Source organism: Penaeus japonicus, unplaced genomic scaffold (assembly GCF_977035675.1).
Source record: "Penaeus japonicus unplaced genomic scaffold, GWHDUDI00000001_assembly GWHDUDI00000032, whole genome shotgun sequence".
NCBI lineage: Eukaryota > Metazoa > Arthropoda > Malacostraca > Decapoda > Penaeidae > Penaeus > Penaeus japonicus.
In genome coordinates, this window is record NW_028234434.1 from 3,553,480 (window position 1) to 3,570,979 (window position 17,500).

Below are 17,500 nucleotides of genomic sequence, written 5' to 3' on the forward strand. Positions count from 1 at the left end.
AAAATAGAGATATATATAGAGATATAATATATTATATAGAGAGATGCGCGCGCGGAAGAAAGAGAGAGAGAGAGAGAGAGACGCTAGCTTTAAACTCAGAGCTCCTTTCGCATCTCAGGTTCATGTACCATCGAATGTGCTGTTGGTATTGTCGCAAGAAAGACCAGGATGGCGCGGAGTCGTCGTCTAACCTGCAAAATCCTAGGTCAGTAGTCTTGAATAACCCTTTTCAGTTTGATGGATATAAGTAGTGGCATGAAAACTTATTTACTTCTAAAGAATTACTTTCATTTTAATAGTGACTGATATGTATTGGTTTACCACGGTCCAATTCTGGCCAAGCAGCAGAAATAAGAGCGTTTTTATCAATACAGGCCTCTATAAGTTATATTAAAAAGACGTATTGTCCCTCTAATCAATGTGTTCTGATTGGCCTCGTGCCTGTTTGCAGTGGCCCCGCGGCGCCAGCGGCCCCTGCCCCCTACACCCCGCCCCCCAAGTACAAACCCAACCGCCGCAATATGCTCATTTCGCCGCCGATCTCGGCCACCATCCACCGAGGCTCCGACAATCCCCTCAAGGCGCCAACGCTGGAGTCGCCCAACCCCTCGCCTGGCCCTCCCGCGACGCGCCCCTTGCCGTATCCTTCCCAGAACCACGTCCTCCTGCCGGATATGGAGGCCAATCGCATCGTGGCCGAGTGCGCGGCCTACACAAAGACCCACATACCCGGCTTCGTCGTCTCTCTCGATCCAGCGTCCAATGACTGCCACGACTACGACATGGTGACCGTGTCCACTCGTCTGTCTCCTAGTGTATCCACACGACCCTCGCCCACAGTCTCCTCGCGGCCGACGCCCGAGCCTTCGTCTCCTCGGGCGCGAGAGACACCAGCGGAGTGGGCGCTTGGCCGCGAGAACGGCGGCCCGCACATTATCATCGAGTCAGAGATGGAGCAGCCGTCTTCCAATCACTCGACGCGGCCCGGGTCGCCGGCCTTCACTACCTCCACGCACCACGCCTCCAGCACATCGCTGACGAGCACTGCGAGTCGACCGTGCAACCAGGGGACCTCCAGCCCGTTCCTGGGCGCCTCGTTGTTCGGCGGGATGGATCACGACGGGCCTCCTCATCCCCGCGTCGCAGAGAGGCCGCCGCGATCTCCTGGAAAAACTCTAGTGGTCTACAACACTCTTTCCGGGGACGCCTTGCTTGAGCAGAGTAAGATCGTCCGCAAAATGGCGCTCATGAACAAAGGCGGCTACGGACAAGTGCGCACCGACGCCACAACCGTCTTCACAGATCCCATATCCGGCCAGGCTGTCGACGGAGACATGCTGGGGCTGAACTACCGTCCCATTCCGCCCGACACTTCGGACGCGGAAAACCGAGTTCCCATTCCCATCGTGCTGGGCTTCGTCGCCTCCTACTTGGGCATCGGCTCTCTGCTCTTCGTGTGGCTCGAGGGATGGTCCATGCTGGATGCCTGCTACTTCTGCTTCATTACTCTCTCGACCATTGGCTTCGGAGACTTCGTTCCGGGAAAGTCACTGGGCTACGAGACACAGGAAGCACAAATTAAGCTTGTCACTGGATCCATCTATCTCGTACTTGGCCTTGCCGTCCTAGCAATGTCTTTCAACTTAGTGCAGGAAGAGGTAGTCCTAAAATGCAAAGCATTTGCTAACTGGATAGGGCTTCTCAAAGACTAAGGTCTCAATATAATGATAATATTGTTACAGTCATTCATGACACTTAGCCGATACGGTAGTAGCCACGTGGGTAAAATCTTGAGACATGAATGTTGAATATATTTCATATCCTGTCATATGATAAGAAAGAGAGAACAAAATGTCACAGGAACATGATTTATAAATACATGAATGGATGTTTAGAAAGAAATACACGGACACACACACACACACACACACACACACACACACACACACACACACACACACACACACATACACACACACACACGCACACACACGCACACACACATATATATATAGACATATAAATCTCAATATTTATCTGTCCATATAGCACATTACGCACATACTCGCACAGTAGATGCCCTGTCAAGAGATACACATATAAATTTAGCTATAGAACTGAGCCCCGTCAATTTACAAACATTCGTAACACACACACACGTTCGCATGTCCTCTCTTGACACTTCTACACCCCTTACTACAACATATAGACAGGATACGTGTATTTACTGTGCAAGGAAAATGGCTGTGATAATTCTTTTCTCAGCTCTGCAATATGAATTTTGGTTAACATATTATGTGTTGATTTGCTTAGCTTTCTTTCTGCAACTGATGAGTGTTTATAACGATTAAAGTGACTTGATATTGAGATCTTCTATCCAGTTGAAGACTTAGTATAAACCCAGTTGAGTTAATAAATTTGATATTGAAGCTGTTTGTTGAACAGTTAGATTTCAACCATAAGCTATGGCTGCAAATCACAAACTGCAAATGAAAATCAATAAACTGATATCATTTATGTTCTTTTGTCTATTATAGTGTATAGTTAACAAACCAGGAACTAGAAATATTTGATATTTACATACGATAATAGTATCTTGAGATTTTCAGAAAAATGTCTGGAAAAAATGTTCCAATACAAAACATGTTTATAGAGAACTTACAGCCATATTAACATGTTATAATTCCTTTCTCAATTTGTAGTAGATTCCAAATGTAGAATTTTCCACACATTGTGATAATTTACCTGGGGAACAAAGGGTGCTCCTTTTGATGGCTTTGCGAGTGGTACAGATATAATTCCCTTTTTGTTAAAATGAATAAAACAAATTATGAAATGTGCACTTGAAACAATTAACAGTAAAAAGTATGATTGTTTTTTGGGGAGGGGATAAGTGAATTGATTTTTGTACATATTCCTTATAAACTATTTACCCCTGATGTATATACTGGGTAATGTTGTAACACTATTACAGTTGAGCAATGTTGATAAATACTTTTTATTTCCATCTATGAATCTTGTTTAAGAAATCAAAGCAAGAGAAGTATAAACACAAAGACAGAAGACAAATAAAAACAATGTGAATACTTGCATTTCTCTTATCAAATGACTTCAGATTAAGTGAAGTCTTGAACATTACAAATACCAAACATAATTTCTAAATGTTCTTGACTTTTCTTTATAATGACAAAACGGGAAGATATTTTTTTACATTTTTCTTCATACATGTATAATAGTCTATATTCAAACAATATTTCATAAAGGCTTGCATTGTTACTTGAAGATATTTGCAAATCACTTACATACTGGGAATACTAGCATTATCTTTTTTTTCTCAAATAAAAACCAATAATGAAAGAAGAGCATCTCCTTAATCATTATACATAAAATCTGTAAAAATCCTCTGGAACATATATTGTAAAGAAACATTATAAACAAAATCTTGACGATTCTAGTTTATTACCTTTATGGTATTCTTACAGATGTCTGCTGTATATCAGCAATAGGTATGTAGCAAGCTTTAAAAGGTCTTTAGCAACTAACATGTAATTAACTTATGATTTTTTTTTTCTAAGATATCAAATTAAAGCAAATGATAAATGTTACTTGTGTTATAACAAAAACACAGCTATTAAATATTCTATAGTTTTTTAATGGCACAGTAATGACTTCTGGTTTAGTAGGTTATACATGCATAGATAAAAGTTGTTTTTTAAGGCCACTACTACAAAGATTAGCAGTATGTTATAGATGACCTAATTCATATACTGAAGGAGATGAAACACAGCCTTGATCTTATATATAATATTAATCATATTCTGTACATAAATATATCACATCTTAAAACTGACTTCTTCTTGATGCAAAGAGATGAGCAGAAGGCAAATCCCAGCTGGCATGCACTTTGACTTCTAAGTTCTTTTACAGATAGACAAGATGGAAGTTACATTTTGCTGAAATCCAGCCATCCATCATGTTATGCATAACACACACAGAATTTTGTAGTAGGACCACGCAATCTATAATATACAAAGTTAAAATTTCAATTCAGCCACACAAAAAATTGGGTCAAAATTTAAAAGAAAGAACAATAGCTGATGCTGTAATATTTTCAAACTTCCTTTCCTGGCTGTGCTCAATTTTCTTCACAATATGCTTTTCCATTAACTTTGTATGGCAAGCATACTCCTCTTCTAGGAAAGCAGCTAGCTGGTGTACACAGAACACTATTTTTCAATGCGACTGCAAACGATGGTATAATTTCCTGTTGCACAAACTTGAAAAATAGATAATAGATAATTTGAATGGCAATGGATATTAATTCTTTTCAGATTCTTATGGCAGTGTATTATGCAAATATGTACAGCAACAATGATATATATAAGCAATGGACAATATCAGCATTTTATGTTACTATATGAATAAATAAAAATTGAAAATAATACTGTAGATATATCATCTTGTTTCTATCTGTGACAAGATAATTCCTTGAAAATATTTAGCACATTGCCACATGATTTTATAACAAGGAACAAGAAAGCAATAAAAACATTTAATTGTAAAGAAAGAAGTAAAGAAACAAAGATATAAAGGAAGAAAGAAAAATGATATATACAGATGATTTAAACATTGATTAATTTTTTTCCCTCATAATCTCTTTCTATCTCTCTCAGGCACAGCCACTTACAAATGCAAGCAATCACACACGTTTACAAAACAAACACAAATATACAAAGTTACGTATACTTTCAGAAACTAGGCATAAAACAAATGGCAAAACACCCACCAGCACATCAATGAAATATAATGTGTGCAATAAAATGTTACATCATTAACCCATTCACGCCGGGGCGGAATTTCGCCTACTCCCGATAACGCCGGGAAGATTTCAAGCGCGCAACCGTTCGTGCCGGGGTGTTTTCCCGCTGCGCGCGGTCGCTCTGACGCTCGCAGAGCGTTTTTCACCCACCCTATCCTTATGGTTTGCGTGATTGCGTCTAAAGTGTAATCATGTGTAGAAAGTAGTGCTATGTTCAGAGGATGTATATCAGTCGAAAAAGATGTTATAGCACTGTTTTTTTAGTGTTATTCTATTGAACTTTTTCCATATTCTTTACTCCTATGTTGTAATACCAATGGGAAGTGGAAGCATTCTTCTAGTGAGGTAACAAACATAGTTTTTTTTTTTCAATTTTTTTTTTCTTCCTAAACGAAAAGAAAGAGAATATGAACAACCATACATGTGCATACAAGTGAATGCAAGTAACAGCAATGTTTTTTCAAGTGTCATTTTCTTTTATGGGGCAACAATAAGATGTTATATAATTTTTTTTTATTTTTTTTTTTTTATTCCTCGGCCAATTACAATTGATTTTACGATAGTCTTTCGACTCAGATCATCATATTCAACAAATCAGAAACAGAAATCACCATGCCGTAATCAAGATTACGTATGTACCTGAGACGTCATTCATATTACGTTATATCCCATTTTCTACTATTTAGAAGGATAAACTAAAGTAGCTAAGACAAATCAAGTATGAAAATCGAATTGTACTAAGAATAATCTATCATTCTAATGCGGACGTTTCAGCACGTCGCTACTGGCCTCCCGGCGCGCGGGCCGAAAATGTAGCACGTGCCAGGACGTCACCCGGGTCCGGGGCTTTTTTCGACCACGTGTCAGCACGTCAACCGGCGCGAATGGGTTAAGGAAAAATCATGTTCTGGACTATTTCTATAAGGATGAATGGTTGTCATGAGAAATGAATACACATAAATAATGGACGCAATAACATTCAAACCCTCAGAATTGCTGAATGGATGGCCAATCTAAAATACAAATAGGTCACAACACTCTCTCAGCAAGAGCAGACACAATAGGATTCCTTTCTTTAAGCATTCATACAAAGAAAACCTCGTAATCTCAACTCTCAGAACGCGACATTCTGTTTATGGAACGATAATACTAAAAAGCGTACATGCTGAATCTATGTAACGGCAGTACACTGGTCATGACATCTGAGTGGGGATGTAGCAAATGTGAAGAAAGTTATCCGGATGACTGAGATGTTCACTGAGCCACTGCACTGGAGTCTCCCGTGGGGCCTCAATACCCTGGATCACTACGCGGTCTCCTATGGAAGAAAGATAATTTGCTATATATGTAAATTCTAATAACAGGCATCTCTCAGCATTTAAGTCTAATATAAGTTCTTAATTAACCAATTGGTGGTGAATGTTACATAAAATATAGGTAGTACATATACTCCAAACATGAGCACTGTCTATAAAAAATGAATTATGTTTAAAAAAATGTCATAGTCAACAGGTCCAATATTTGATTTTCTTCATTTCAAAATAACTGGAGTTACCAAATTACACTAAACAGCAAATATATCATAAATCTTAGAAACCAAGGAACATCAAGTACTTTATTATGTATACTTTGTATATGAATACTGGGAACAATTCTATGCTGACCAATAGAATGTGGATGAAAGAAGAAGACAAACTAACAATGTGAAGAAAAAATAAAGTATAGATCCACTACACCCCATTACTCTCACCTTCATTACTGGAATCGGGTAAAAACTCTTGCAGGAGATCCCCCAACGTAACTTTCCTTCCGTCATCTGTGAGAGGTCTGACAAGTTTCTGAATTGGTGGCTGGCAGGGTATGTGTAAACGAAAGGGAATGTGTTTAAACCCCTCCTCTGGGGTACTCTCCATCAGCTTCCGATTAATGGCCCAAAACTGGTCAAACTTATCTGCAAGATGGGAGAGTGAATTTGTTATAGTTAATCTGTTCATCGAATTGCCAGGAATATTAACCATTTGGAAAAATTCACAACTTAATCCAAAATCATAGAGAGACTAAAGAAGGTAATGACGCTAAGAAACATCACAGAAGAGAGAAAGTAGCAAACCATTCAATTCAATCAAATAAACTTTTTCTCAAATAAATTGCTTACCATTACAGAGACCCATCCATAGCTGCTTGTGATCCTTGCTTTGCATATTGGTGATGATCTGTCCTCTGTGCTTCAAACCATCTGCTTCTTTCAAGGATGAGAGGAAATGGGACTCGACAACCTCTCTGAAAAAGGAGATAGAATCTCTCTATGATAAAGCCTACAAAGACATGAAACTTATTGTCTGACCTGGAACTAATGAATTTCCTTCTAGGGAGGATGATAGTCATTGGTTAAAGATATTATTTTTCCTTTTTTCACTATGGTCAATGTTGTTCCTATGCTCATACAATATTAAAAACCCACCCCCACATGGTGGGTGGTACAGTACTCCGCGCGCGCAACAAAGCCCAGTGGCCTGGTGGCACAGTATTGTGCCAGCCATTCAGAATTCCCCCGTCGTGGATGGGTTAATGAAATGTATGCACTTATTTACTTTTTGTTACTTTCTGTATTTATATTGTAATTCCAAACACGTCTGAGTGCCTGTGCATAAGTATATTTGCATCTTAAATATCACTAGTCAAGTCTAGTGAGACACAGAAGGTAGACAGATATGGGTCTGTCATGTTCAATATTTGATTACCTGACTTGCCAGATAATGTTTGAGTAGCTTATTTGATACTGCCTTCAGGCAACAAAGTTCCAGCTTAGATTATTAACCCATTGGTCGCGGTATGAAATAAATATTTGTGCAGTAGGATGGCTGGTTTACATGTCTGGAATGGTGCCATCCATGTCTGTGACCTACTCTGCCTTTGCAGCAAATCATGCCATGCTCTGCCAATGGGTTAAAGTGTACTATTACCAGCCCTGTCCATGGGGGTTAATAATATAAAACCTAAAAATAGAAAAGGTAAAAAATAATAATAAATGAAATATGCAAAAGTTGTGAGGAAGAAATTTTGTATATTTTTTTTTTTCTAGGATTTGAAAGAGGTTAGATTTTCAAACCTTTCCAAAATTAAACATGTAATGGATAAACTAATATTTCTAAAGATTTTACTAGTCAATATTAATACATGAAGATAGCTATGAGCCATTCACACCTCATTCTCCTAAGCAGTCTCTTGAACACTATAGACCTAGCTTGAGTCTGGGAACTAGAAGAGCAGCTGAATCATTTTTTCTTCCCCCCAAAACTTGAATATGAGAAACTTTCCAAAATCTAGAACATTTAACCCCTTAACAATGGGGCAGTATCTAAAAAAGCTCAGCTGGCTGCTGAGGCAGCAGCCAGCTGTCACACAACCAATCACCTGGCAAGCCGACTAGATAAAAGCCATGATGTGGTATTCACATCATCGGCAGGAAGACCAGCAAAGCCATGTTATTAAGATGTTAAAAATAACAAGTAGGAAATTTCAGCTGCACTAATCACATATAATGCTCCTCCTATAAAAGGGGTTAAGAAAAGAAATGTGGCCCAGTTTAGTGGCTAAGAGGATAATTTGCTATTTCACCTAAAACTACAACAAGCGGAGACAGACTTAAAGTATGAGAACACTAGGTGGCTTGAACTACTGACCTGGAGGAGCACTTGATGAGCTCATGCTCTGGGAAGTGAGAGAAGTGGGCAGTGAGGTTCCAAGGAAGAGCAGAGCCACCACAATGAAGGTCAAATAGAACACCAACAGGATAATGCCTGAGAGGAGACATGCCTAGTTTTATTAAAAGTAATAAAAACATAAGTTTCTCTATCAATGTTGACAATTGCACAATGAAAAAAAAAGAGACTGTATATATATATATATATATATATATATATATATATATATATATATATATATATAATATATATATATATATATATATATATATATATATATATATATATATATATATATATATATATATATATATATATATATATATATATATATATATACATATATATATATATACATATGTGTGTGTGTATCATTCAAGATTAAATCCGAAAATCCTTTATAATGCTCCAGTATATGTTGAACTACAGACAGAGAAGCAGTTCTATAAGGGAAGTTAACATTTGTTATCTCTATAACCAAATTGATAAAAAATATGATCATTACCATTTCAATGGCGTGCCATCTGATTCCAACCACATCTCAGATTCACTGAGTTCTGTGGTAATGAAGCGGAGGAAATGTTTTCGTACCTGTTAATGAAAATATATTAGATGAGATAAGTTTACTGAAACTGATTTGACTGATCAAAATACAAAGTGAAACATGTACTTCATAACACTGATATGAAAAGAGTCTTACTTTCACATATATAAAATATGCAATATTAACCCTTCTGAGATGGGACACATCTTAAAATGTTCAGCCTGGGTTGGACATCTTAAGGTGTGTCCTATTATTTTCCAGACTCATGGTGTGATATACGAGTCTGTAGATGATATATTAGCAAAGTGATACTAATTAGCTATTGGTATGTAGGAATGACTAGCTTGTATTCCGAACAAAAAAATGTAGAGCAAAAAGTAATCTGACTCCGCTAACAATGCCTGTCACTGATGAGTTAAAATGAACACGTGCTTCGTTTGCCAAAATATGATCTCCAAACTGGATAAACTAATCTAAAATTACCTTTTCCATAACTAAAGGGAAGTAGGATAGTCTTGGAACCATGAGGTAGTAAGGGTCTGGTGCACTCAGTGTGTTGCAGTCTTCACTTGCAAGTTGAACACAAACGGGAACTCTGCCATCCCAGACTTCACGCAAGATCTCCCTGTCTTCTGCCATGGTTTATCTTCAAATTCAATCTGAAACTGATGGAATTTTTTTATTGGGGCCATGGCAACCCCTGACAATGTGCCACTATCATGTTGGATATCAGATTGTAGGCCATCCATATACCATGTGAACTTCAGTTTGTTCATTTCAGCTTTTAAGTGTCAACAATTCTAAGCATACTACACTAAAGTGTAACAAGCCTGCAACAAAGTACGACCCAAAGGACTCATAACAGGTATTTCATAAGAATGAGATTCTTGTGTTCCTGCTGCTCAAATCAATGGTAGTGCATCCTGGTTGTTACAGTGGTTATAATATATGACAGAATATTCCATTGCTTTGTATCTTTCACCTGAATCCTTACTTAGCCCATTGATAGCGGATGGCATAATTTGCTGTCAAAGCAGCATCGGTCATAAACGCGGATGGCACCATGCCATACAACATAAACCCGCCACATGACTGTATACATATTTTATTAATACAGTGGCCAATGGGTTTAAAAAAGCTTAGTGAGCATAACAAAAGTTGAAAAGAATGAGTTCAAGTTTATATACAGTTGTTACAGTGGTGATCATAAAGCATACATTAAACTGAGATATTCCTTTGGGCTGTATTTTGCAGGTAATTTGTTGCTCTAGCATATGGCAGATTTATAATAATAATAATAATAATAATAATAATAAAAATAGTGCATAATATGAATGTTGAAAAGCATGAATTCGAGATAGCATTATAGCATAACTGGAATGAATAACCTGATTTTCAAGCAAAAATGTTAAGGTGCAAACAAATGAATGTGAAAGCTCCAGACATCCTCGATAAAGGTTCCAGTCTGGATTTCTAAAGGAAATATCTTTTCTTTATTTTATTGTATTATTGTCACTTTGTGTTGTACTGTTTACAAGGCAAAGTCCTAAAAATTTGGAGCATATAACTGACCCATGTAATAATTACTATCGCATCTACTTGTTGGCGCTTGGCCAATGAACCCTCCACACATTCATTAAGCTAAGCCAGGAACTTGTATTCCTCTTAAATAATTTCTCATCAAAGAGGGAATTTATTCAAACTCTATCTAGCCAAAAATATATAAGGTTGAGTTTTGTTTATCTTTACTAGAGTGCAAAACATGGAGGCCAAAGCAATCACTTGATATTACACCACTATTTAAACCACTGCTGACAGGCTGTTTTGACTCCAAATTAATGAAATGCCCAGATATTTAAATGTGTAAGCCTAATGCCTCAGGCTCTTCACCAACACTGGCCGCGGCTAAGTGCTATGCATCCAGCACGCCGGCCAGGAGGATAGTCATGACAAAATATCTCGTCCCCGGCGGCTGATCCTGCCACCATTTGACGTGATATCTTGTCACCGGTGTTAACGGATTAAGCAGTGTCAGGCTGAAATAAAGACTGTAGGCCAAGCATCATATATATAGGGAAGTTCCAGATGGATTTGGAAAGAACATGGCAGTCACATTTCCACAAGAAAAAAGTCCCATTTTGAGATGAATTGGTGTGTCTTAGTAACATTGTTTTCTGTTGTGTTTTAATCCATGCAACCATAGCATTTACAATTAATCACAAATGGAATCAATAGCTCTCTCAACCCTAACAATGTGATGTAATTAACATTTACGACAAGACATACCAAAATAAGATGTAAAATTACTCTCACGCCGTGTTTAAATCCCAAAATTTTCCTGGTATGTAGACCCGTCAGCTAAATCCAGATCAATAATAATACAGACAACCTGAAAGCTTTACATAAGTTTCCAATAAGAATATTTTGATATTCTTATGACGTCTCACTCACAACTTATGGCTTTCGGTCATGAGAAAATTTACAAACCCATCGCTATTATCTTTCACTCAACACAATTCAAACCAAAATAAAAATCCCAACCTTACATTACACCTTCTCTCTTAATACTAACCTCACCAACAACCCCAAAACATCGATCCTTACCTGGAAATTCAATAAATATAAAATCTACTCAGCTGCTTGTCAAATTTTGTCAACAACAATAATTGCTCGGCATAGCTAGCGAAGACGAGCGAACGAACACCTGCTTATGGGACGCTGTTTGCGAACAAGCGAGAGCGAACTGGACGGGACGGGAAGGGAAGGGACGAGAAGGGACGGAAAGGGACGGAAAGGGACGGAAAGGGACGGAAAGGGACGGAAAGGGACAGGAAGGGACGGGAAGGGACTGGACGGGAAGGGACGTGAAGGGACGGGAAGGAACGGGAAGGGACGGAAAAGGACGGAAAGGGACGGGACGGGAAGGGAACGGGACGGGAACGGGACGGGACGGGACGACGGGACGGGACGGGACGAGGCGGGACGGGACGGGACGGTACGGGAGAGGACAGGACGGGACGGGACGACGGGATGGGACGGGACGGGACGGGACGGGATGGGACGGGGCGGGACGGGACGGGAAGGGAAGGGACGGGACGGGAAGGGAAGGGACGGGAAGGGAACGGAACGGGACGGGACGGGACAGGACGGGACGGGACGGGACGGGACGGGACGGGAAGGGAAGGGAAGGGAAGGGACGGGACGGGACGGGAAGGGACGGGACGGAAAGGGAAGGGACGGGAAGGGACGGGAAGAGAAGGGACGGGAAGGGACGGGAAGGAACGGGAAGGGACGGAAAGGGACGGAAAAGGACGGAAAGGGACGGGACGGGAAGACAAGCGAACGAAAACCTGCTTGTGGGACGCTGTTTGCGAACAAGCGAGAGCGAACTGGACGGGACGGGACGGGAAGGGACGGGAAGGGACGGAAAGGGACGGGACGGGACAGGAGGGGACGGGAAGGGACGGGACGGGAAGGGACGTAAAGGGACGGGAAGGAACGGGAAGGGACGGAAAGGGACGGAAAAGGACGGAAAGGGACGGGACGGGAAGGGAACGGGACGGGACGGGACGGGACGGGACGACGGGACGGGACGGGACGGGACGGTACGGGACGGTACGGGACGGGACGGGACGGGACGACGGGACGGAACGGGACGGGACGGGACGGGACGGGACGGGACGGGACGGGACGGGACGGGACGGAACGGGATGGGACGGGACGGGATGGGACGGGACGGGACGGGACGGGAAGGGACGGGAAGGAAAGGGAAGGGACGGGACGGGACGGGACGGGACGGGACGGGAAGGGACGGGACGGGACGGGAAGGGACGGGACGGGACGGGAAGGGACGGGAAGGGACGGGACGGGACGGGACCGGACGGGAAGGGACGGGACGGGACCGGACGGGAAGGGACGGGACGGGACCGGGACCGGGACGGGAAGGGACGGGACCGGGACGGGAAGGGACAGGACGGGACGGGAAGGGAAGGGACGGGAAGGGACGGGAAGGGACGGAACGGGACGGGGTGGGATGGGATGGGACGGGACGGGAGGGACGGGAAGGGACGGGACGGACGGGACGGGACGGGACGGGACGGGAATGGACGGGACGGGAAGGGAAGGGAAGGGACGGGACGGGAAGGGAAGGGAAGGGACGGGACGGGACGGATGGGACGGGAAGGGACGAGACGAGACGGGAAGGGAAGGGACGGGAAGGGACGGGACGGACGGGACGGGACGGAACGGAACCGGGACAGGACGGGACGGAACAGGACGGGAGGGGACGGGACAGGATCGGGACCGGGACCAGGACGGGACGGACGGGACGGGATTGGACGGGACGGGACCAGATCGGGACGGAACGGAACCAGGACAGGGCGGGACGGAACGGAACCGGGACACGACGGAACGGAACGGAACCTGGACAGGACGGGACGGAACGGGACGGGAGGGGACGGGACGGAACGGGACGGGAGGGGACAGAACAGGATCAGGACCGGGACCGGGACGGGACGGGACGGACTGGACCGGACAGGACGGGATCGGACCGGGACGGACGGAACGGGACGGGACCAGATCGGGACGGGACTGAACCGGGACGGGACGGGGCGGAACGGAACCGGGACGGGACGGAAAGGGAAGGGACGGGACGTGACGGGACGGGACGGGATCGGACTGGGACGGGACGGGACGGACGGGACGGGACGGGACGGGACGGGATCGGACTGGGACGGGACGGGACGGGGTCGGACTGGGACGGGACGGGATGGGACGGGACGGGACGGGACGGGACGGGACGGGACGGGACGGGATCGGACTGGGACGGGACGGGACGGACGGGACGGGACGGGACGGGACGGGATCGGACCGGGACGGGACGGGATGGACGGGACGGGACGGGACGGCGTTCACTCTTGGAGGAAAATTATTGATGTTTTATGATTATTGTGACTGGTTGTTGTTGTTTATACTGCTACTATTGTCATCATCATTAATATCGTTATAGTTATCGTCATCATTATTATCATGACCATTATTATTGTTATCATTATTGTTATCATTGTTATGATTATGATTATGATTATCACTATCATCATTATTACTATTATTATAATTTCATTATTATTATTATCATTATCATCATCATCATTCATGCTATTATTACTAATATTGTTACTATCATTATTATCATTATCATTATTATTATTATTATCATGATTATTATTATTATCATTACCATTATCATCATAATTACTATCATTATTATCATTATCATTATTATCATCATTACCATTATCATCATCATTACTATCATTATCATTATAATTATTATTATCATTACCATTATCATCATCATTACTATCATTATTATCATTATCATTATTACTGTTATCACTATCATTATCATTATTATCATTATCATTACCATTGTCACTATAATTACAATCATTATTATCATCATCATCAATGTTATTATTATCATTCCTAATATCATTTCTACCATTATTATCATTATCATTATCATTACTATCAATATCATTTGTATTATTGTGATTGTCATAACTATCATTACTATTGTTATTATACATTTTATCACCATTGTTATTATCATTACATTTGTGATTATTATCACCATTATCATTATTAGTACTACCATTATCATCATTGCTAGCATAACTATCATTATGATCATTATCATCAATATCATTATCATTATCATTATCCTCATAATCAATACTATCATTATCATAATCATTATTATCAACATCAATATCAATATTACCAATATCACTGTTATCGTTGCTATCAATTTTGTCATTATCAACATTATCATCACTATGATTATTCCCATTATCATCACTTTCATTATCATAATCATCATCATTATTACCACCACCATTATTATCATTATGAAACATTAACATAATCATGATTATTATTATTAATATACTAGTACTACTGTTATGATTAATAACATTCAGGATTTTTATCATTAGCATTATCATTACTTTCATTATCCCCATCTTCACCATCATCATCATCATTACAACAGTAATAAAAATTATAATAATAATGAGCATGAGGATAATAATTATGGATTATGATATTGATAATGATATCATTGTCAATTATAATGATAGTAATAGTGATGATAATAGCAAAGCAAAATCATAAAAATGACAACAATAATGATGATATAAATAATGATATTGATGATTGTTATCATCATTATCATTATTATTATCATGACCATCATTATTGTTATCGGTTCTGTTATTAATAGCATTACTATTGTTATCAATACTGATAATCAGTCATGATGATAATGATGATAATAACAGTAATGGTATCAATGATAAAGATGATAATGATAATGATAATAACAATACTGATAGCAATAATAGTGATGATAATAGTACTGATAATAATAGTTAGAATATCATTGATATTCTAATAATGATAATGATAATCATGATGATAATAGTAATCATAATAATAATGATAATGATAATAGTAATGATGATGATCATTATAATGATAATAATAATGATGATAATGATGTTAATAATTGATCATAATGATAATGCTACTACAATACCCTTTCGATTCTAACTTATCATGAATATGCGTATATTTCCATAAATAGATGACGCATGGACCAGTCAGTTAGTCATCATCATTATTATCATCATTATTATTACCATTATTATGAGACTGATGACCACGGCCAGGTCATCGCTAGATTTGTAAACAAAGGGCATTTTCGAGGGTCGCGCCACAGGGCTTAAGTTTGAGTCGTTACTAACACTACTGTTGTTATTATCTTTATTATCAACTTCATTATCACTATTATCCTCATTGTCATAGATATCAGTTGTTATCATTATGACAATTATCATTGTTATTGTTTTTATCATTAGTATTGTTATCGTTGTTGTTATCATCATTATCATCATCATCAATATTGTTGATATTATTTCTATTATTTTCATCATCATTACTATTATCATCAGGTTTATCTTTGTTATATGTTATTATCCTTATTATCATTATTATTGTTACTACTATTATTACTGTTATCATCATCATTATTACTTTTATTATTACTATTATCATCATCATTATCATAATAATCATCATCATTATTATCTTTATGATTGTCATCATTATCATTACTACTATCATCGTTATTATTATCATAATTATTGTTACAATCATTTTATCATTATCATTAGTATTATGATTATTATAATTAATATCATTATAATTTTCATCGCTATTATCATTGCTCTTCTTATTATTGCTATTATCGTCATTACTATATTTTTTGCTGGATTTAATAAAAAATGAGAACAATAGTGTTGGTAATAAAGAATAGTAATGATCTATCATCATCATTTTTATGACGTCATGATAATGATCATAATTATTTCTCTTATCATCATTACTATCATTATCATTACTTTTATTGTTATGATCATTATGGTTATCATTATTAATATCAGATTTGTTATCATCCTTGTTATCATTATTATTGCTATTGGGATTATCATTATTACAATTATTACTATTATTATTATGATCATGATTGGTATCATCATCACCATTATAATCATGATTACTATCATCCTTATTACCACTATCATCAATGTTATCATTGTTGTTGTTGTTGATGTCAGTGTCACTGTTATTGCTTCTTCTGTCATCATCACTAGAATCGTCATTATCAATAAAATCATAAGAATTATCATCATACCATTATCATTCGACCTTATTTTTGTTGTTCTCAAATTGTCATCATTATTTGATTTATGATGAAATTGCTATTGTTATTATGATTATGAGTATAAAGAGGATGGTAATTTTTATAGTTATCATCACAGTGATCATTATTATAATAGCTGTAATTGTCATTATGAATATCAATGATTAAGATTCTCATTCTACATTCTTCATCTCGTAATCAATGTCATAATAATCATTGTTATTGTTTTAATAATTCAATCATTACTATACTCTCTTTCTTTTCCATTTGTTATATATCATTCATCATGATAATAACTTTGACAATTCCTTTGCAGTAAGTAAAACAACCTGAACGTGAGGTCAAAAAGCCGCACCGACCTTTCCAGCAAAGTCTAAGGTCAAAGGTCAAGCAATGAAACACAAAAGTTCTTAACAGGATTTATTATTTATGACTTTCTGTCTTTATCTGCACATGGTCTACACACTAAGGTCGCCCTCTGGCCTCAGCTGGCGGAGAGGGCGCTTGTCTGACTAGGACCTACGAGAACCACTGTCGCTCAGCACTCGTAGTCAGACTCCCTGGGTGACGGGGGATAGGGGTGAGTGACAGGATGTAGGCGAAGGAGGTCCTGGATAGGATGGGATGGAAGGATGTTATTTGGCAAAGGTGCTGATCCTCTGTGC

The 17,500-nt window shown here is 39.6% G+C and overlaps 2 protein-coding genes across 3 annotated transcripts in view; one reads left to right on the top strand and one right to left on the bottom strand.

Moving 5' to 3' along the window:
* LOC122247309 (uncharacterized) overlaps positions 1-4,835 on the top strand; it is a 72,993-nt gene extending 68,158 nt beyond the window's left edge. Inside the window, exons 6-7 of the mRNA XM_086556287.1 lie at positions 119-205; positions 452-4,835. Of these exons, the coding sequence (XP_086412413.1) occupies positions 119-205; positions 452-1,712 (1,348 nt within the window). The 3' untranslated portion in view covers positions 1,713-4,835. The remainder of the gene's footprint in view (positions 1-118; positions 206-451) is intronic.
* Positions 4,836-5,713: 878 nt separating this feature from the next.
* On the bottom strand, positions 5,714-11,809 carry Atg5 (autophagy protein 5). Of its 2 annotated transcripts, none has more exons than XM_043006490.2 (7): positions 11,672-11,809; positions 9,551-9,726; positions 9,029-9,114; positions 8,503-8,619; positions 6,975-7,099; positions 6,570-6,770; positions 5,714-6,137 (listed from the first exon to the last, which is right to left on the bottom strand). In XM_043006490.2, exons 2-7 carry the CDS (start codon positions 9,704-9,706, stop codon positions 6,013-6,015), a joined length of 810 nt encoding a protein of 269 aa, XP_042862424.1. In that variant the 5' UTR covers positions 9,707-9,726; positions 11,672-11,809; the 3' UTR covers positions 5,714-6,012. The 2 variants fall into 2 exon arrangements, with proteins under 2 accessions (XP_042862424.1, XP_042862425.1); XM_043006491.2 differs by having other exon boundaries at positions 9,551-9,732.
* Positions 11,810-17,500: the final 5,691 nt, after the last annotated feature.